The sequence below is a fragment of the Salvelinus alpinus genome, chromosome 8 (genome assembly GCF_045679555.1).
Source record: "Salvelinus alpinus chromosome 8, SLU_Salpinus.1, whole genome shotgun sequence".
Lineage (NCBI taxonomy): Eukaryota > Metazoa > Chordata > Actinopteri > Salmoniformes > Salmonidae > Salvelinus > Salvelinus alpinus.
Genome location: NC_092093.1, coordinates 60,903,688 through 60,925,887, shown reverse-complemented (window position 1 = coordinate 60,925,887; position 22,200 = coordinate 60,903,688). Strand labels below are relative to the sequence as shown.

The 22,200-nt window shown below is 46.4% G+C and overlaps 1 protein-coding gene across 9 annotated transcripts in view; it reads left to right on the top strand.

Moving 5' to 3' along the window:
- LOC139583389 (histone-lysine N-methyltransferase 2C-like) overlaps positions 1–22,200 on the top strand; it is a 225,415-nt gene that overhangs the window by 194,852 nt on the left and 8,363 nt on the right. For 6 of the 9 annotated variants that reach the window (XM_071414413.1, XM_071414415.1, XM_071414419.1 and 3 more), the window contains 21 exons: positions 464–496; positions 686–823; positions 2,394–2,550; positions 3,152–3,384; positions 3,602–3,675; positions 4,498–4,710; positions 5,294–5,440; positions 5,847–7,748; positions 7,984–8,303; positions 8,626–10,397; positions 10,809–10,920; positions 11,116–11,185; positions 11,276–11,339; positions 11,551–11,783; positions 13,909–15,732; positions 15,941–16,147; positions 20,134–20,298; positions 20,508–20,649; positions 20,851–20,998; positions 21,185–21,363; positions 21,601–21,734. In XM_071414413.1, coding sequence (XP_071270514.1) covers positions 464–496; positions 686–823; positions 2,394–2,550; positions 3,152–3,384; positions 3,602–3,675; positions 4,498–4,710; positions 5,294–5,440; positions 5,847–7,748; positions 7,984–8,303; positions 8,626–10,397; positions 10,809–10,920; positions 11,116–11,185; positions 11,276–11,339; positions 11,551–11,783; positions 13,909–15,732; positions 15,941–16,147; positions 20,134–20,298; positions 20,508–20,649; positions 20,851–20,998; positions 21,185–21,363; positions 21,601–21,734 — 8,267 coding nt within the window. The remainder of the gene's footprint in view (positions 1–463; positions 497–685; positions 824–2,393; positions 2,551–3,151; positions 3,385–3,601; positions 3,676–4,497; positions 4,711–5,293; positions 5,441–5,846; positions 7,749–7,983; positions 8,304–8,625; positions 10,398–10,808; positions 10,921–11,115; positions 11,186–11,275; positions 11,340–11,550; positions 11,784–13,908; positions 15,733–15,940; positions 16,148–20,133; positions 20,299–20,507; positions 20,650–20,850; positions 20,999–21,184; positions 21,364–21,600; positions 21,735–22,200) is intronic. The other 3 variants (XM_071414422.1, XM_071414420.1, XM_071414416.1) reach the window with 2 other exon arrangements.

The following is a 22,200-nucleotide window of genomic DNA, read 5'->3' as shown; positions in this document are numbered from 1 at the left end:
TTCTTCCTAGAGTTGCGTGTCTCTGTTGATGATTGTGGTCTTTACAGTATCCACCACATGGAACAACTGCTGGAACACTAAGTAAATAATGTTTGCTCAGTTTAACTGAAGTTCCCGCAAAGTATCAGTGTTGACAAATAGGGAGGTCAACCTTATTCCCTTGGCAGAAATGTACCCGCCTGACTTGTTCCCTGTGTGTTATAACTGCTTAGCGGCTTCCTGGCTCTGTCAAAACCAATGTCTGGCCTTACACATTGACGCATAACCAAAGCCATGCTGGTTTTAGTTGAGGTTGTTGTGCATTCCTCAGACCTGCAATTGAACTACACCCCATCTGATGAAATTCTATGTTTGATCCCCAGGATTTGTTAACTGGCTTGCTTGGTTCAATCAAACTAGCACAGAGGATAAAGTGTATAACATTGCAGCAATGTAATATGCATTTCTTTGTTGTTTTTTTCAGGTGCAATTCTCAGTAAGCTCTACAAAATCCCAGGTTTGTGGTTTTGATTATATAAGTCTAACCTAGAGTTTTCAAAAGGTTGTTCATTCATTTGTATGTCAGAGATGATCAGTTCCATAGAATTCAAAGATAACCGTTTGAAACGTTCAATCACCACTTGTTGATGGTGGTGTAAAGTATGTGCATGAACGCTATGTATTTCATTGCTGTCGCCCTCTACAGAGCTGGAGGGTAAAGACGTGGAGGACCTCTTCACAGCGGTCCTGAGTCCCAGCACCAGCCAGCCTCCACAGCTGCCTCACCCCCAACCGGCCCACCCTGGGCCCAATGTACCTAGAGCCGTGGCCATTCCAAACCCAGGTACCACCACCACCTCAAGCCTCTTGGAGAATTGCATTTGGTTGCTGGGAATTTAAATGAACACAGCAAAAAAAGAAATGTCCTCTCACTGTCAACTGTGTTTATTTTCAGCAAATGTAACGTGTAAATATTTGTATGAACATAACAAGATTCAACAACTGAGACATAAACTGAACAAGTTCCACGGACATGTGACTAACAGAAATGTAATAATGTGTCCCTGAACAAAGGGGGGGGGTCAAAATCAAAAGTAACAGTCAGTATCTGGTGTGGCCCCCAGCTGCATTAAGTACTGCAGTGCATCTCCTCCTCATGGACTGCACCAGATTCGCCAGTTCTTGCTGTGAGATGTTACCCCACTCGTCCACCAAAGGCACCTGCAAGTTCCTGGACATTTCTGGGGGGAATGGCCCTAGCCCTCATCCTCCGATCCAACAGATCCCAGACGTGCTCAATGAGATTGAGATCCGGGCTCTTCACTGGCCATGGCAGAACACTGACATTCCTGTCTTGCAGGAAATCACACACAGAACGAGCAGTATGGCTGGTAGCATTGTCATGCTGGAGGGTCATGTCAGGATGAGCCTGCATAAAGGGTACCACATGAGGGAGGAGGATGTCTTCCCTGTAATGCACAGCGTTGAGAATGCCTGCAATGACAACAAGCTCAGTCCAATGATGCTGTGACACACCGCCCCAGACCATGACGGACCCTCCAAATCAAATACACATCACTTACGTCCTGTCTGGTCCAGCGACGGTGGGTTTGTGCCCATAGGCTACGTTGTTGCCGGTGATGTCTGGTGAGGACCTGCCTTAAAACAGGCCTACAAGCCCTTAGTCCAGCCTCTCTCAGCCTATTGTGGACAGTCTGAGCACTGATGGAGGGATTGTGCGTTCCTGGTGTAACTCAGGCAGTTGTTGCCATCCTGTACCTGTCCTGCAGGTGTGATGTTCGGATGTACCGATCCTGTGCAGGTGTTGTTACACGTGGTCTGCCACTGCAGGGACGATCAGCTGTCCGTCCTGTCTCCCTGTAGAGCTGTCTTAGGCGTCTCGCAGTTCGGACATTGCAATTTATTGCCCTGGCTACATCTGCAGTCCTCATGCCTCCTTGCAGCATGCCTAAGGCACGTTCACGCAGATGAGCAGGGACCCTGGGCATCTTTCAGAGTCAGTAGAAAGGCCTCTTTAGTGTCCTACGTTTTCATAACTGTGACCTTAATTGCCTACCGTCTGTAAGCTGTTAGTGTCTTACGACCGTTCCACAGGTTGTTGTTAATTAATTGTTTATGGTTCATTGAACAAGCATGGGAAACAGAGTTTAAAACCCTTTACAATGAAGATCTGTGGATTTTTACGAATTATCTTTGAAAGACAGGGTCCTGAAAAAGGGACGCATCTTTTATTGCTGAGTTTATAATCAACTATTGACTGTGGAAATCAATCTATATGAATGAATGGAAATGAGCATTTATTGAATGAACATCATGTTCACATAATCAACAGGACATGTGGATGTATTTCTGTAACTACTTCTCCCACATCGTCTCTATGCTCTCTGTTGCAGGCGACCATGGGATGTTTCCCCGCATGCCAATGATAAACGGCATGATGGGGCCCAACCCCCACTTTCCTCCAACTCCCATGATGCCCGGCAGCACAGGCCAATGTGGCCTGGGAAACTTCTCGCCCATTCACAGAATGCCTTTCCCAGACAAGATTAGGTAAGAGCAGGTACAGCAGGGAGCTGTCTATCCATTACTAGAGCATTGCTTTCATCTGCTCAAAAACAATCAATTGCATTTTGGGTTATTAACTTGCCTAGTGATTATTTTTACTATGTTATCCTTCATTGTTTTGACTCCATTGTATACAGTTCACTTTAACCTCATTTTTCCTGGGGTCTGCTCGCTTGTTAGCTTTCATATCTCAATCAATAAATGTAATGTCATTTTTATACTATAGCCCTTTTTAAATTATCATTTGCTTCAAAGTGAACCGCATTGTAAGTTATGTGACATACTTAAGCAATAAGGCACGAGGGGGTGTGATATATGGCAAATATACCACGGCTAAGGGCTGTTCTTATTAGGCACGATGCATCGCCTTATACCACAAACTCCCGAGGTGCCTTATTGCTATTATAAACTGGTTGTCAACGTAAATAGAGCAGTAAAAATAAATGTTTTGTCATACCCGTGGTATACGGTCTGATATACCATGGCTGTCAGCCAATCAGCATTCAGGGCTCTAACCACCAAGTTTATAAAAATCAATATATTGGTAATGTTGCAATAGAATATGTAACCTGAGATATCCTTCCAGGGACAAGAAGTTTAGCCAGATGGGGGGTGATGTGGTTGGTTCGTGGAGCGCCCCCAGCTCTGTCCCCGTCCCTGGCCCTGTTCCCCCTCCAGAGGGAGAGACAGACACCATGTCCAACGCCCAGAGGAGCACGCTCAAGTGGGAGAAGGAGGAGACTCTGGGCGAGATGGCCACCGTGGCCCCAGTCCTCTACACCAACGTCAACTTCCCCAACCTCCTAGAGGAGTTCCCAGGTTGGTACTTCATAGACAAAGTTTCTCAAATGAAAATTAGATGATTTTTGGTTCCGTCAAATTCAAAAGTGTGAATTACCTACTACATTTTTTCAAATGAAAAAAATTATGAGCTCTGAAGTTCTGTGTCACACTCATAAAAAGGGGACTGGGAAAGGTATAGTTCTTGGCCATATTGCATGTGTGTTGTAGCGGCTAATCTTTTTTTCTTTCTCAGACTGGGCTATGAGAGTGAAACAAATCGCAAAGTTATGGAGGAAAGCCAGTTCCCAGGACAGGGCCCCATATGTGGTAAGTACATTTTTTTTATCAAGTAAGTGGATTGAGAACACATTCTGGGTTTGGAAGTTGTTTACATCCACGCTGAACTGTGATGCACTGCACTTATTTTGATCAGCAGGTTTTGCTGATTGACAAAAGATAAGAGTTTGTATAAACAACAGAAAAAGTCCATGCATAAAAAAAGGCTAATCTTTTACAAAACACTTAAAACCTCCAATGAAAACTTAGAACCCTATTCAATAAAAAATGTATTTTTTCTGCTTCACCAGAAGAACATTGTTGTTGACTTATTCCACAAACCTGGTTGCGGCTTTTGATTGAATAGTGCCCTATACCTTTTGGAGTGATGAATCAAAGGGATCAGCCAGTTACTGATGAAATGTTAAAGTCTAAACAAACTTCCTGAAGTAAATTGTAGAGTCCATTAGGGAGAAGACAGATATTTGTGTTTGTCTTGTTCTTTTCATCTGTTTTCTGTTGATATTTTAAACCCAAAGGCTCCCGCGCTTTGTCCCTTCTCGTGTCTTTGTACTGTTTGAATGTTGTGTCTAGTATGTTTTCCAATTTAACACACAGTTCTTTGAGGATTTTTCAGGACAGTCTCTATGATGAAATTATATTCAACAACGCTCTGCATGTCCAAATTACTTGATGAGATTAGGTGATTGTAGGAGTTTCTTCGCCTTGTGATTTTCCCCAAGACATTAAGAAAAATGGTGGCGCCTTTATTTGTTCCAGTAGGGTTTTAAGAAATTAGCGTCTCAGGAAATGTATCTTTCCTGCACCATCAATTACAAAATGGACTATCACTTCCAATCCCCTCTTTTCCAGCAAAAAGCACGGGATAACCGGGCGGCCCTGCGCATAAACAAAGTTCAGATGTCAAATGATACGCTGAAGAGACACCAGCATCCTCAGCAGCAGCAGCCGCTGTTGACTGACACCTTTGACCCCAATAGTGTCCCCTTGGACACTGAGCTGCTCTTCAAAGACTCTCTCAAGCCCAAGGAGTCTGAACACGAGCAGGAGTGGAAGTTCAGACAGGTAAGAGTTCCTTTGGAGGGTTAACATGTACTGGGAATGGGGGGGGGGGGGGATATGAAGCATGGGTACACTGTAAAGCAGGGTTTCTCAACTACTGTTCTAGGAGTTGTTGAGGATTCGTTTGGCTTTCATTTTTAAATGTTACAATGTTTTTTGTTTAAATTGACTCTGAGGGTACGGGATTGGATGCAGGATTGTGTGGCAATTGCATGCATGCCTTTAAAAATAGATCAAATATTTTTGTTTAGTGGCTGCCTTGGCAGGTCTTCAGGAAGCCAAATGGTATAAGTGGGATTTTGTTCCTGCATGTTGAGAAACCCTGGTGTGAGAGATCAGTGTACACTTTTTTATGTGTACATGTATTTAATGACACCATAATACACCACCATAATAATCAAAGTACCGCATGTCAGGGGAATTGTGAGTAGGAGCAAGGTGGTGAGATTGAACATAACATAACCTGGGGGCATGAAACAGATTTTTTTATTTAACTTTATATATGTGCATGGTTGAGTGAGTCATTTTTAAACAATACATTTGGCGTTCTCATACAGTCTACTAATTCTTAATTTGCATTGAAAAGGGAGAGTTAAATCAGATGTGGGGACCCCTTAAGAAGCAGCAGGAAAAGGTCCCAAAAAGCAAAGCCATAAAATCAACAAATAAAGACGTCCTTTTTGGACATTCCAACCAGGCAACTATAGCTGCAGGAGGTGGAAAAAATTCTCTGGTAAGATTCCCAAGGCGAAGCACTGTTCTGGTATTCGTCTGCCGAGAACCAATAAAGCAAAATTTACAAGGTGTAAGAAAAGCAAACTGTAAAGTGGAGTTGTAGGGAGAAAAGCTTGGTTAACTGGTAAAATCTGTCCTTGGTCCTGAAAAAACACAGTAACAGCCTCCAGAAGCTTTATTTCATCACCATATTATTACATACACCCTCACATTGTTCCCTCTTGCATGGCTTAACAACACACGCTAGACCCACTCATATTGAAAAAGCATTAACTTTGTTGTGAGTGAGGGAAAGAAAGCATTCTTAGCACCATGTCATCATAAAATTACAAATTCCACGCTTCCAAAAAGGCTTAATTAACTGAAGTGTCTCTCCTCCCCTGCTTTTCTTGTTTCCATGGCAGCAAATGAGACAAAAGAGCAAGCAGCAGGCGAAGATTGAAGCCACTCAAAAGCTGGAGCAGGTTAAAAATGAGCAGCTCCAGCAACAACAACAACAACAACAGCAGCAGCTGTTTAGCAGTCAGGCAGGTGGAGATACAACCCCTAATAGTGGTAACCAGAGCCCCGTGACTCCTCAGCCCAGCAATGGAGGAAAGTCTGGAAACTCGTCCCCACTGCAGCCAATAGTGTCTAAGGATGGCTTCGCTAGACCACAACTCCCGGGCACGCCCACCTCTGGGTCACAGGATGACGTGTTCCTCAGACCCCAGCTCCCACCTCCGTCCTCGAGGACGCCCACCCAGGAGACCTCGTACCCTCAGCAGGGACCATCCTCCCAGCCCCAGTCACCACATATGTTTTCCCCGGATTCCTCCTCAGGCTCCCGGCCGTCCTCGCCCTGGGACCCATACGCCAAAATGGTGGGCACCCCGAGACCGCCCCCTGGGGGTGGTGGATCCACCACGCCCCGGCAGAACTCTCTGTCGGAGATGCAGGAAAGGGGAGGGAGGCCTTCCCCGGCCCACGAGTCGTTTGTCTTGCCCAAGTCTGGTAATGCTGACCCCTATGCTAAGATGCCAGACACCCCCAGGCCCCCCGACCCCTTTGCTAAACCCATGGGACCCGCCAGGGTGGGCCCTTCAGGACTGGTTGAGCAGCAGCAACACCAGCAGGTCAGGCACAACATGATGAGCCCTCCTTCTGGAGGAGAGACTTTTTCCAGGATGGGCGGACACCGAGCCGAGGTCTACCAGCGCATGTCTCACAACCGCATGATCCTCTCGGACCCCTACTCCAGGCCCTTGCTCACTCCCATCCCTGGCAGCAACGAGTCAGGCTCCGTCCCGGTGTTCAAAGCCCCCATGCCTCCCCAGCAGTCCCAGCAAGAGCCCTACGGTGGCCCTATGCCTGGGGGACTTAAACGAGGGCCATCTGATGGCTTTCCCCAAGGACTACAGGCCGACCCTTACGCCCAGCAGCCTCTCACCCCCCGGCCACCCATGGGGGAAGGGTTCCCCAACGAGCCCAAGATGATGCGCCAAACCCAGGAGGGCCATTTCTCTCAACCCATGCCAATGATTAGACACCCTCACAGAAACCCGTATGCACAAGTGCCATCTACCCCGAGACCGGATTATTCACAGCAGATGTCTGACCCTTTCGCCCAACCACCAGGCACCCCCAGACCTCACTCTGATAGCTATGCTCAACCTCCCGGCACCCCAAGGCCACACTCGGATCCCTCATACCTGCAGACGCCGCCTAGCCTTCGTCTAGACCAGTTCCCCCAGCAGCACCCACCCAATCACAGACCGTCTCCATCTCACTCCATGGATCCTTATGCTTCCATGCCAGGTACCCCCAGACCAGCCCCAGGGGATAGGTTTCCCAAATCCCCCGGTAGTCAAAGGAACATGGACCCGTATGCCCAACAACCCGGAACACCAAGACCGCTCCTCGTTGACCCTTACGCACAAGCTCCAGGGACGCCGCGGCCAGAAGCAGGCCCTGATGCCTTCAATCGACTATGCTCCAGACCGACACCCATGTCCCAGCTCCCAGCTGACCCATTCTCCCACCAGTCTCCGGGCAGGGTGCAGGACGGGTTTGCCTGTACAAGCGCCCAGGGCTCTCAGACAGCTAAGCACCCGGGAATGTCGGACGAAAGTTTCTCTCTGCCGCAGTCGAATCATCACGGTGGTCAAACGCAGATTCACGATCCCTTTGAACTGGGTCCAATGACACCTTATGCCCAAACTTCGGAAAGGCAGGCCCATGATATCCCTCAGTCTAGCAGCAACACCGTTGACACTCAGAACAGCATGCTACCACACCTGGGAGACACTGAGGAGAAGCTCAGACAGGTATTTGCATTTGGTTGAGACACAATAACACTCACATGGGTAACACTTGAATTGCCATGAAGCCTTCTTCTGTTTGCATAGTTATTGGCAGGTGATTAGCCATTCTGCAGCCAATATGGCAGTGCATGTTGGTGCAACGTGAACATTTTTTGCTTCTCTGTAAGGATCTCCTCAAATTACAATGAATACGTACATGATGTAACTTGCTAAAGTGTACCGTGCTCTCCCCCCGCAGCGCCAGAGACTGCGCCAGCAGATCCTTAGGCAGCAGCAACAGAAGTCTGCCATCCGGCAAGAGAAAGGACTACTACAGGAAACTGTTGCAGCCCCCAGCCCGGGGACGCCCCGCCACTGGTCACATGAAGATCCCGCCCCACAGAATGACATGTTCGGCAGACCACCACCACCTTACCCAGGACCCATGAGAGGAGGTCAGAGGTTCCCTGGTACCTTTCTAGGGGACCAGCGAGAACACTTCCCCAATGAGGGCCAGTATGCCAGACCCCACTTCCCCAGGGACATGGGCAACATGGGCATGAGGCCACAAGAAATGAGGTTAGTTGAATTTGACAGCATAGATTTCACTCAGCTGTAGTTTGTTCAAACTTCTTTGTATGCACAGGGTCTTTACCCATATTCAGCTGTATATTTGTATAATTGGCTTGCAGAATTGATTGCTCCCCTTGAAACGATTAAATTAATACAATTATGTTAAACATGCTCGAAATGTGGAATGAAGTGTCATTATTGAAGTCCCACTTAGTGTAATCTTCCTTATTGAAGATGTGTGTAGGGAGCAATCAGTGCTGTTGTGTTATGCCTGGGATGTAGTCATGGATAAGCATTTGACAATGTGTTGTCCATCTTTTCTACTCAGGTTTGGATTCCCTCCCAGCGCTCAAGGATCCCTTCAACCAGGCCAGGAGCAACACTTCCTCAGGCCCCTTAACCAGATGCCCGGCGGGCCCATGGTCGACAATGTTCCACCCCAGATGAGAATGTCCCACTCGGTGGACTTTTCCAGGGGGGTCATGGGGGACAACACCCAGATGGGGCTCCCCCAGCCCTTCCCCCCACAGGGCCTTCCTGTCCAGCAGCACAACATCATGGGTCAGCCGTTCATCGAGCTCCGTCACAGGGCCCCTCAGAACAGGATGAGGATGCCCTTTGGGCATGGACCTCCCAATGTCATGGACCCCTCCAACCAGCCCCAGATACCACCCCAGGGCTTCATGGAAGGCCAGGAGATGGGCTTCGCTGGGAACCAGTTATCCAGAATGATGGACCCCATGATGGACAGACCATCCCAGGGATCGGTCGTTCACACACACATGTCGGCTAGTATGGAGAACCTGCACCAGCAGCAGACTGAAGTCCCAATGACCATGGCGCAGCGACAGCATCCTTCACTGAATAGGTCACTCAGCCACCCTGTCACTGGTGAGCCACTCAATGCAGCGCCATCTAGTATGCTCTTGCCTGGGTCTAGCACCGGTCAAACGGAGGAGACTCAGATACCCAGTGGAGACGGAATTGAGGAAAACTTGGACGCTGAAGACTCCGCAGTAAAGGACCTTGAAGATGTGGAGGTCAAAGACCTGGTCGATCTGAACCTGAACCTGGACCCGGATGATGGCAAAGACCTTGAACTGGGACCCAATGACCTGCACCTCGACGACTTCCTCATGTCAGGGAAGTTTGACCTCATCGCCTACACGGACCCCGAGCTCAACCTGGATGACAAGAAAGACATGTTCAGTGAAGAAGATCTGGACCTGGGCGACCCTATGGAGGACCACCAACAGGGTGAGACCTCAGACCTCCAGAAAGCCTTGTCGGAGAAGAGGAAAGGCAGCGTGGATGGCGCAGCCACCTCGTCCCGATCCGGGGGGAAATCTGACAAACCGGAGGCCAATGAAGCGAAAGAGACCTTGGACATGTTTAAAACCGAGGATACAATCAAAACGGAGGTCAAAGATGAACACGTGCAAAACCAGGACCAGTCTCTCTGCAGTGGCCCGATGAATGACAACAGAACCATGACAAACCAAGAGGGTGCAGGGCTGTATGAGCAGCCTGGACAGACTGACTCCGGCTCAACTCCGGTCCTCTCCTGCCTTCTGATCAAAGAAAAACTGGAAAACACTGGGTTTGGCCCAAACTGCTCTCCTCACCAAGGGGACATGGCTGCCCAGGCCACCGGGCTACACCCAAGCACCGGCATGCTGATGCTACCTAGGCAACACGCCCAAGACAACAACAGGCTCAATCCCAGCGTGGCTATGGGACATCGGGTGAGCCCCACGTTGGTTCAGAGCAGACTTTCAATGGGAAACCTCATCTCAGGGGGCAACCACAGCTTCGGGGCCTCAGCCAACCAACAGGTGGAGCTCAACCTAGCCATGGTTGGAGCCGGTCAGCAGCCCACTGCCCACGGCCTGAACCCCCAGGGCCAGCAGGGCATGTTCCCCCAACAGCAGGGCCCCTCGCTGGGGCAGGCCGGCCCACAGAACAGGCCTCTGCTGCTGGAAGAGCAACCCCTCCTCCTACAGGACCTGCTGGACCAGGAGAGGCAGGAGCAGCAGCAACAGAGGCAAATGCAGGCCATGATCCGACAGCGCTCCAGCGACTCCTTCTTCCCCAATATGGGTAAGGGCATTGAGCTTCAGATAGACATGTCTACTGTTTTGGTCACCCGTTTCATTTAGTCACACACATTACCAGGGTGTTGTCAGATTAGTTATCTGGGGGTTTTGTAGTCATTTTGCATGGTCATCCTTTTTGGTATAAATGTGGAATGTCGAGCCATTTCAGTTGGAGCCCCATGCTTTATTAAAGATTTTGAGGGAAAAGAAGTACTTGACATTTGTTCAATTGTAATTTGAGGAACAGAATGTTGGACTTAATTATTTTTTATGAAGAGACACTTTTGGGAGTCTTACTTCACCAGTGTTCCATCCATCATTTTGACATGGCACTTGTTAGGGGTGGCTTCTTTTGAAATGGCTTAAAAGAAGGTCAACTAGCTACGATTAAGTGGACTTCTTTATTTTTTTGCAGACTTTGATGCCATCACGGACCCGATCATGAAGGCCAAGATGGTAGCTCTGAAGGGAATCAATAAAGTCATGGCTCAAAACAGCATGGGAATGCCCCCAATAGTCATTAACAGGTAAGACAAAAGCTCACCCTAATGCTAGCTCATTATTTGTGCTTGTGGGTAATGTACATTCATTTAAAGGCTTTTTGTAATACTCTCTTGGTCTGTCCGAAACACTATTGAGAAGCTTAGTATTGGATTGGAAATATTTAGAAGTAAATGTAATGTTCCCTAAAACAACGATTCCCTCATTTGTCTTTGTGGCAGAATTCAGCAGACGCCAGGAGCACATGGACCAGATGCTGCCGCCACTCTGCCTCAACATGTGCTTGGACAGGTAAGCATTGTGAATCAACCACTGTCTGTCTGTTTCATCTATTTTGCTAAAAAACAAGGCCTCATTACCATTTGTAATTTTTTTTCGCAGGACGGGAAGTTGGCTCCACAGATGGCGAGACCAAACCCCCCAAATTTTGGACCTGGATTTGTCAGTGAGTGGACAACCCAACGTTTTTTAATTTGATCATGACATCCTTATTCACTTTAACCAAATGATTAATCATAGACCATTCTTTAGGTTTCTTCAGTATTTCATGTGTTGACCACCATATCCAATCCAGGGTCTATTCGATTTCACCTATATTCCTTTGAGATTTATAAATCCAAAGTAAAAATGTCGCCTAACCCAGTCTTGTCTCCCAGACGACAGCCAGAGGAAGCAGTATGAGGAGTGGCTCCAGGAGACCCAGCAGCTGCTCCAGATGCAGCAGAAGTTTCTAGAAGATCAGATTGGGGCCCACAGGAAGTCCAAGAAGGCCCTGTCGGCCAAACAGCGGACCGCCAAGAAGGCGGGCCGGGAGTTCCCTGAGGAGGACGTCGAGCAGCTGAAGCATGTGACCGAGCAGCAGAGTGTGGTGCAGAAGCAGTTGGAGCAGGTAGCTAACTAAATGTAGCAGGAGTTAATTACCGCCATTCCATGTTGAAGGTTTTGAAAATATTGAGATCTTGGATTTGGCTTATGTTTTCTATATTACAAGATTTTACGACTTTACATGGCATAATCTGTAACATGATTAGAAATTCTGAGTACCTAAATAATGTAAAGAAAGAGAGCGGTTGTAGTCATTCACCTTGAAGAGGTGGATAAGAAAAGGGAATCATATCTTAAGCCACCTGAATAGGCTGATTCTCTCTGGAATCTTTGAGGGTCTACTTTGGGATTTGCCTCCAACCCTTTTGGTTTTAAGCACCTGTATCCTTTTGGATTCTATCTTATAGATTTTCTCTTGAAGTTAAACCTTTGTTGGCGGCTCTTTATCACGTCTTTGCTTTGTATTCCCGTCCCCTCAGAAATGGAAAAACATCTCAATTCTGACAGTCTAAAACTTGATTATGACCATGAACTTTTTGGGTTAAATGTCCTCCTCCTTGGCAACACACACCGAACACACAAAGCTTAATTGCTGCAATAGATCTGCTACTTTTATTTTTATTTATTTTATTTAACCTTTATTTTACTAGGCAAGTCAGTTAAGAACAAATTCTTATTTACAATGGCAAAACACCTATCACGACAAGAGACAACACAACAAAGAACTGCTTGTTTTATTGAGAATCAAGGGAAACATTACGCCCGAAAACAAACCTTTTGACCTTTTCTTAGCAACAAAGGGGCGACTTCGCTAATTATTTCCAACTGTTGTGACCTTTTCACTGTGGCAAGGCGCGAGACTTCACTGTCGCATGAAGACCACAGGAGACAGCAGACATGATTTATTCTGTGACATTAACACAGTCTACTCTGTCAACATTTTCACAAGGCTTTTTTAATAAGAGGTTTTACTAAGTAACTGCCAAAATAAAAGAAACACCAACATATAGTGTCTTAACGGGGTGTTGGGCCACCATAACAGCTTCAATCCACCTTGACATACACTACTGTTCAAAAGTTTGGGGTCACTTAGAAATGTCCATGTTCTTGCTCCAGATACTCAACTAGTCTAAAGGCCAGTTGTATTTCTTCTTTAATCAGTACAACAGTTTTCAGCTGTGCTAACATAATTGCAAAAGGGTTTTCTAATGTTAAATTAGCCTTTTAAAATGATAAACTTGGATTAGCTAACATAACATGCCATTGGAACACAGGAGTGATGGTTGCTGATAATTGGCCTCTGTACGCCTATGTAGATGTTTCATTAAAAAATCTGCCGTTTCGAGCTACAATAGCAATTTACAACATTAACAGTGTCTACACTGTATTTCTGATCAATTTGATGTTATTTTAATGGACAAAAAATGTGCTTTTCTTCCAAAAACTTTTGAACGGTAGTGTAGATTCTACAAGTGTCTGAAAATCTATTGGAGGGATGCGATAACATTCTTCCACAAATTCCATCAGTTGGTGTTTTGTTGATAGTGGTGGAAAACGCTGTCTAGGGCAACTCCAGAGTCTACTATAAGTGTTCAATTGGTTTGAGATGTGGTGACTATGACACACACATACACACACCCTTTAAACCCCCTATGCTCCTTTGAGACCCTCTTTCAAAGTCATTGAAATCTCTTCTAGCCATGGTAGACAAAATAATGGCCAACTGAGCATTTTTATGCATGACCCTAAGCTTGATGGGATGTTAATTGCTTAATTAACTCAGGAACCACACGCTTTCAATAGACTTTGTATCACTCATTTACTCAAGTGTTTCCCTTTTTGGCAGTATATTCTAAGATATTATGATAAAGTTATTTACTTGGTAATGGTTCAATCTGATTTCTTGTGAGTAGTGAATTCATTGAAACATGTACTATATCACTAAGCATTCTCTAGTTCCAGGTAATTGCCAATTTTATGGAGGCATAAGTAACAGAAAATAGTATTTGATCACTCTGTTCTTTCTGTGATTGCCATGTAAATACCAATTCTAATTGGACTGGATACAAAAGTGGTGCCTAAAAATGTTTCTCAATGCCTTCTTGGACTGTGAAGAATTGGGTGGGATCCCTTCAATCTGCTCACATTTCTCTGTTTTCTTTTTCCTCTGTTTTATTTCTCTCTGGTAGATTCGGAAACAGCAGAAAGACCATGCAGAGCTGATAGAGGAGTACCGTGTCAAGCAGCAGCAGCAACGGCCAAGTCTCCAGGCTCCTATGATGCCAGGGATGCCACCCATGCCTGTGATGCCTACTCAAGCTGCCCCTATGATGCCCGGAGCGCCCCCTATGGGCCAGCCCATGATGGGGCCCATGATGCCAATGCAGCCCCACCCCAGCCAACATAACCCTGCCCGCATTCCCAACATGCCAGGCTGGCACCCAGGGGGAGCCCAAGGACTGATGGGAGGCCCAGGTCCAAGAATTCCAGCTCACATGCCCCCACAGATGCCCCATGCCAGCCCTGCCCAGTTGCCACCGCCCCAGTTACCACCCCAAGCCCAACTACCACCACAGCCCCCACCCTCAATGGTGCCTGGCGCAAAAGCTACACCAACGGGAAACGGAACAGGTGCCCAGGGAGCCAGCGGAGCTAACGGTGGAAGTGGTGGCAACAGCCTCGCTGTGAAATTTGACGACAACAACCCATTCAGTGAGGGCTTCCAGGAGCGCGAGAGGCGGGACCGCCTGAGGGAGCAGCAGGAGAGACAGCGGGTCCAGCTTATGCAGGAGGTGGAGAGGCACCGGGCCATGCAGCAGCGGCTGGAGATGGAGCAGCAAGGCCTGGGTCTGGGGCCTACTGGGCTCCCATCCGGCTCTGGAGCTACAAACCCCGGAGGGGATAGCCTGGCCCACATGCCATTCTACAGTACTGATCTGCCCCAAGACTTCATGCAACCCTCTAGGCCTCAACAACAGCAGGGGCAGCTAGGGCCCATGTTCCCCGAGCAGAGCAACATGCAGCCAAGCTTCACCACCACTGGCGGGCCACTCCCAGGTCAGGGCTTCATGCCGGATGGTGAGCGCAGGTCCATGCCTGGGAACAGGGCATTTGGTAGTCCCGAGATGGGTCCCAATTTCCAGTCCAAAATCCCCATGCTACAGGGGCTTAACTACCCTCCTGGACAGCCCCGTCCCGCTGGGTTCAGAGGCCGTGGGATGATGCCTCAGGTTGGGGGCGAGGGACATGGACCCCCGTTCGGAGTGGACTCATCCACCCCCCTACCTCCCAACTACCCCGGCTCAGGCCAGTCCTTGATCCAGCTCTACTCCAACATCATCCCAGAGGAGAAGGCCAAGAAGAAGAGGAACAGGAAGAAGAAGAGAGACTCTGTCGACGACGCAGACTCAGTCAAGACCCCATCCACTCCCCACTCAGACCTCTGCGCCCCACTGACTCCCTCCCACGTGTCTGACACCTCATCCACCCCCACCCGGAGCCTCAGCATTCCTGGAGAGCAGGATCTGTCTGATCTTTTCCTCCCTGTGGGGTCCTCGGGTTTGGCCCCCTCCTCAGAACTGGAGAGGCAGCTCTCGGGCAGCAGCTTAGCCCAGGGTGGGCTCTCCAACATGGGCTCGGAGAATGACCGGGCCTCCCTGTTTGACGAAACCCTCCAAATCAAGCTGGAGAGGATAGAGACTGAGTGCAGAGGGGCCGTGGCAGCCAACGAAGGGTCTGCCTTGCGGCACGGTCCCCGAGCCGGGGGGATAGTGAAGGAGGAGGAGGGAAGCGAGGGGGGACTCTCTTCGCCACTCCATGGCACCAAAGGGGGTGACGCAGGGAATGAGCTGCTTAAGCACCTGCTGAAGAACAAGAGTACGCCCCCGCCAAGTGCCAGTGCCAACCAGACCCCTCCCACACAGCAGATGTCCTGCAACAGCCTTAGCTCAGAGCAGGAGGCCTCGGCAGACCTCAAAGCCACCGCCAGGCCGGCCTCCACCACCAACAACATGGTGAGAAGGGAAAGACCACATTCACACAGACACTATAATCATCACACCCATAGGATACTACATGTTCTGAAATCAAACTATTTGGGTATAAAATGCACAAAAAATTGCTATTCAGTACTACATTCCTAAAGAAAGCCCTTTGTTGTGTCTATAATAGTAGCTCACATAGTAGCTCACCAACCTTGCTTGTATCATTGTATTTTCCCAGACTCCCCCACACAGTCAGCTGACAGGAAGCACAGAGCTTCTAGAACCCTCGGTTCCGGCACAGGGCAAAAGGAAGCAGCAACGCAACAAACGGACGCCCAAAAACGGGGCAGAGAAACCGCCGTCACGCTACAAGAGGAGGAAGAAGGAGGAAGAGGAGAGGCAGATCGGTTATTCCAGTACTGACAGTCTGACCCAGCTCAAACGGGTACATGTCATAGTAGTCAGACACCAAACAGTGTTGAATGTGTTGATTAGCTTGTGTTAATTGAATCTGCAGTGGCGATTTTAGCATGTAAATCTTGGTGGGGCAAACTCAACACATTTTTTTTTTTTATGCATGCCAGCAAAGCCACTACACAACACATGAATTGCACTTTAACGGTGACAAACAGTGCCCACAAACTGTTAGGGACTACATAAAGTTGTCCCAACAACAGATCTTTCTTTTCAGCACCATGGAGTGAATCCTTACCACTGTTACACCTGGTTATCAGTGGAGTCTTGTCTGGCAGTGAAACAGTTCATTCAGACTCATTTACTGCCTTTAAAAAAAACATTGCTGCTATGGTTGACCTGCTTAAACAAATGTGGTTTTAACTGGCAATTGAGATGTACAAACTATGGCATAAGGGGAGGATAAGAGGCAATCCGTAATTTCGATTAAGACATTAATGAGCGAGCTAAGACGGACATAGTCAATATAACTATTTTTTTCAGCACTTTTGAAATGTACAGCGACAGAATTCAGAACATGGGCCGTTAACTTCTCACGAGTCACCAACCCTGATCCGGTAGCACCCCCCCCCCCCCCCCCCCCCCCACTGAGTAGCATAGCTAGCATAGCGTCACAAGTAACTTGTAGCATCTAAATATCATTAAATCACAAGTCCAAGACACCAGATGAAAGATACAGGTCTTGTGAATAAAGCCACCATTTCAGATTTTTAAAATGTTTTACAGGGAAGACACAATATGTAAATCTATTAGCTAACCACGTTAGCAAAGGACACGATTTTTTTACTCCCAACAGCTTTTTCCTGCGTCAGTAGCTATCACTAATTCGACTAAATAAAAATATATATAGCCACTAACCAAGAAACAACTTCATAAGATGACAGTCTGATAACATATTTATGGTATAGCATAGTTTTTTTGGGGAAAAATGTGCATTTTTCAGGTATAAATCACAGTTCTACATTGCAGCTGCAATCTGAAATAGTGCTGACCCAGCCAGAACAATTACAGAGACCAACGTCATATAACGAATTACTCATCTTAAAACATTTCAGAAAAATACACAGCGTACAGATATTGAAAGCCCAACATCTGGTGAATCCAAACAATATTTCAGATTTATTAAATGTTTTATAACGAAAACAAAATGTAGCGCTAAATTAGCATAGCTATACCAGGCAGATTCGGCTAGGCGCCCACGGCCAGTTCACATGCACAACAGATATGATATAACATCGTAAATTGGGTCTTACTATGGCTGATCTTTCATCAGAATGTTGATCAAAGTGTCCTTTGTCAAGATGAGTCGTTGGTTCCGTTCAGAATTGTTCCTTTCCCACTCCATTTAGCACAGGTACTGGTCGAGTGGCACGGATCTCTCAAACGTAAATAAAATCAGACAACGGAACACCACAAAACTCCCGAAAAAATTCAAATAATCTGATTAAACTATATTGAAAAAACATACATTACGATGATCTGGTCACATGTATCAAACAAACTTCGAGACGGAGATAGTTTTCATCCATAATGGCCGCACAACAGAAGACAATCGCAGCTACAAGTCGCACGATTTAGACAACCGGAAGTTGTCGGTCACGCCAAAGAATTAGCTCTCATTTCACGTCAGTCCCAGATAAACAAGATATTTTTCCTCTGACGTCCTCTTGACACCCAGAGGAAGGCCAATGAGGTGTGTTTCGGGTCATAGGGGGCACAACCATATATAGGCAGAGCGTTGAAGCTGGCATACACATCTTGCTTTTTTCTTCTTGGTCATGGAAAGTGCTGTCAAATGACTTCTGTATCACTCAGAGACAAAATTGAAACGGTTTTAGAAACTAGAGATTGTTTTCTTTCCAATGGTATTATTTATATGCATATAGTAAGAGCAATAATTGAATAAGAGGCAGTTTAATCTGTAGAGCAAATTATGCTGTTGGAAAAATAGCACCCCCTGTATTCTCAAGAAGTTAAGAGTATTATCCCTGTACACCAAGTCAGGACCGTAGGATAAATAAAAGGGGCATAATAAGCAGACCATGAAAGCGCTTACAATATTCGATGATGACATTTCTCTAAAATAGGCTTTAGGCTACATGTGCACCACCAAGTCAGAATAGTAGGCTAAATTATGAAGGACAAAGGGACCAACTTATTAGGGTGAGGCACATGGGCTACTAACAGCTTACTACACAACATATACTTAGTATTACTTTCCTAGCTACAGTATACATATCTCCCTGGCATATTACATAATTTATGCAGCAGCATACAAGCCATTTTCCACTTACCTTGTTCTGTGCTCACTTGAACAGGAAGGTAGCGTGGCGATCCTTCTTGTGGGCAAATTATGTCATCAAAGTCTGGCATTCATGGTGCTTTCAAGACAACTGGGAACTAAGTTTGAATCATGACGTCAGTGATCTTCAGGTCGGAGCTCTAGAAAGAGGCCTGAGTTCCCGAATTGGATGACCGTTCAAAACGTATTTTCCCAGTCGGAGCTCGTTTTTTCCAGAGTTCCCAGTTGTCTTGACCGCGGCAGAAGTCTTGCTGGATTGACAGCATGGCCAATGTATTCAACCTTTTCTGGCCCATGGTGTTGCATGTGAATGTTTATCATTTTAAGCATGGAAAAGAGGCCCTTAAACACATACTTGGACTACACAGCTTCTCCACTGAATAGCAGGCTAACGTTAGTGATTGCGTTGCAAAGCTTGCAGTTAGCCACTGATTCCTTCCAAACCACTCATTGTTGAATTTGTGATTTCCAACTTTTTGTGTAATGTTTGTCCATTGGCCGTTTTATCTATAATTTCTCTTGATATGACAAGGATTTACCAGTAGATTGTTGACTTGATTCGTGATGACTGCTTGTCTAGCTTGCTTGCTACGATTTTGAAAGTATGATGTTGACATGATCAGTCCAAAGCTACGGTAGATATAACATGATTTGACGCCATTTAAAAAAAAAACTTTATTATTTAACCAGATAGGCCAGTTGAGAACAAGTTCTCATTTACAACTGCAACCTGGCAAAGATGAAGCAAAGCAATGCAACAACTACACAGAGTTACACATGGGATAAACAAACGTACAGTCACCTTGACCTTGAGCCTTCTTAGATTGGCACTTCTAATGTAAATCTATGGCAGCACCCAAGGGGCTTGAATTTTCTAGCTCTCCCGATCACGGCCAGTTGTGATACAGCCCAGGATCAAACCAGGGTCAGTAGTGACGCCTCTAGCGCTGAGATGCAGTGCCTTAGACTGCTGCGCCACTCTGGAGTCCCATAGGATGGGTCGCCACTGTGAATGTGTTGATTGGCTGATTGGTCTGGTAGTATAGCCAGGCCTAAAACAAATGTCTGTATTTTGACCATTTAATTTTTTTTATTTGATTGATGGTGTTTAATGTTGCAACTGTGTGGTGCCACTATGGGAAAATTAGCACTCAGGCTGCTGCTGGTTTTGTAGATCAACGTGTATCTGATATCTTCTTCTGCAGTTGCTTGGGCACAAACGTGGGTGTTATTTTGCTGTTTTCTGTTAACACACCTCATAAATTACTGTCATCTTAATATGTCATTACTTTAATTTAGGTTTAATTGAACGGTCCGTGGATTTTTAAAATAAGCACTCGGAATTTGTGGAAGGCATAAACAGAATATTACATGGAAAATATATAGTACTTTTTAGGTGAATAATAATAAAATAATTGCATGTCATTCAAATGATGAGTAGATATACCATTGGTTATGCAGCAGTGAACTATTCTGATTTTTGTCTTGACCTCCCAAGTCTCCGTACACTTTCGATAAAATTACTTCAGATAAAAACCGTCAATAGTTTTTATTCAATTTCTAGAACAAATTTGAATCCTGTTCAGTGCTTACCTCGAAATTTAAGCAGTGAGAAAGCCTTTGGCCTTACTTAACCCTCTTCTCTTCCTCCACAGCAGCTCTCTCTGCTGCCCCTGATGGAGCCCCTAATGGGGGTCAACTTTGCCCACTTCCCACCGTTCGGCAGCGGGCAGGTCAACGGGGAGAACAGGCTGTCGGGCTCCTTCGGCAGCGCCTCTCTGGACGGCGTGTCAGACTACTATTCACAGCTCATCTACAAGGTGAAGAGAGCACACCCTTAGGTCAAAAGTTGTGTAGGCACGTCCGTCTGTTTTTCAAGTGAAGAGTACAACAAGGTATATCATAGGAAAGGAATAGATTTAATAGAAAATAAAAAGGATACCCGCACACTGTTGAATGTTCCTGTATATTCAAACACATTTCCCTAGTTGGATCCAGTTAAAATGTTGTCTGCTTTGCCATTTTGTAGCGGAACAACTTGAGCAACCCACCTACCCCTCCTGCATCACTCCCACCCACGCCGCCTCCCATGGCGAGGCAGAAGATGGTCAACGGGTTCGTCACGGCCGAGGACCTGGCCAGGAAAGCTGCTGTCTTGGGCGCCCATGATGGTAAAGTGACTCGTGTTAAAAAATCACTTCGGAGAAGTAATGCTGTGGTAATATTGTAGCGATTTAAAATATATTATATATATCAAAGATCTTTGCTGGCATTTTAATGTCAAGACTCATTTCTGTGATCTGAAAATAAAAAGGACAATCCATTTTTGTTTTTCAATGGCTGAAATATGTTTGTTGTTGAATTAACATTAGTGATCAAAGGACTGGGAGCCAAGCAGCTGCCTACAGCGTTCCGGACAGAGGAAGACCTCATGGCCCATGACATCACCCAGGGGCCCAAGACAGTGGACGTTCCCGCCTCGCTCCCCACACCACCCCATAACAACCAGGAGGAACTCAGGTGAGGACTTGCAAATCCACATTTCAATGGGATTTAGAGGCAGGATGGTTCCTACCTGGCTTCTGAACGAGTAACTATAGTAACAAATTTTGCTTCTGAGTGGAGTATTAAAGACTGACTTATATCCTGCTGTACTGCGCTGGCTCAGTGGTTGAACTAGTTTCCTTCATTCTGTGTACGTCCCAGGGGCCAGGACCACTGTGTAGACAGGGACACCCCCGACGGCTTTGTCCCCTCCTCATCCCCCGAGAGCGTAGTCGGCATGGAGATCAGCCGCTACCCCGACCTGTCAAAGGTCAAGGAGGAGCCCACCTCGCCTTGCTCCTCTCCCGTCATACCCATGCTGCCTAGCGCCAGCGGGAAAGGTAAGAATCACACATACACACCTTTCACTCCTGACTGAAGTAGAGGTACCAATAAATGGTAATTTAGAGTTCTATTGAGTTAGAAGTTTTGCTTGTTAGTACTACTAATCATTAGGTAGCCATTGTATTGGTGAAGATCTTTAAGAATAATTCTCAGGCCAGGGTTATACAAGCATTTAAACTGCTGCTTTGTGTTAGTTCCTGTGTAATATTAGATTGTCTGGTTGTTTCCTTTAGGAACTGAGATAAAGCAAGAGGTCAAAACTGAACCCTCAAGCTCCTTCTTCGGGTCCCAGTTTGGACAGCCTCCATCCTGTGCCAAAACTGGCCTGGTATCCATAGAAATCACCTTGAATCCGGTCTCAGCGGAGGTGAGTGGCTAAACGCAACTGTAAACAACACATTTTTACTATTATAGTTTATTTCATGTTGTACACATTTGCAGCTATAGACTGAATTGCAGTGGACATAGTGAATACACTACTGGGTAACAAAGCCAGACCATATTCAAGAAAGCTAATTTCCATGATAGTCTCACGTATAGCTTCGGGCAGGGGTAGGCAACTAGATTCAGCCATGGGATGATTTTTTTCGGAGCAAATAGACGGGGGGGCAGGAAAATAATTATAATAATTTGCACATTGCAAATTGACTACAACTAAGACCAAAAAGAGCTTGTATTTGAAAATAATAATTTTATAACTTGATTATGTTGAGACAATAATAAAATAGGTTTCCCCCCCCAAAATACAAAAATCACTCGTGGGCCGGTTTTGGGCCATCTGTTGCCGACCCCTGGCATGGGGCTGTTGTATTGACCACCACTGGCTATAAACT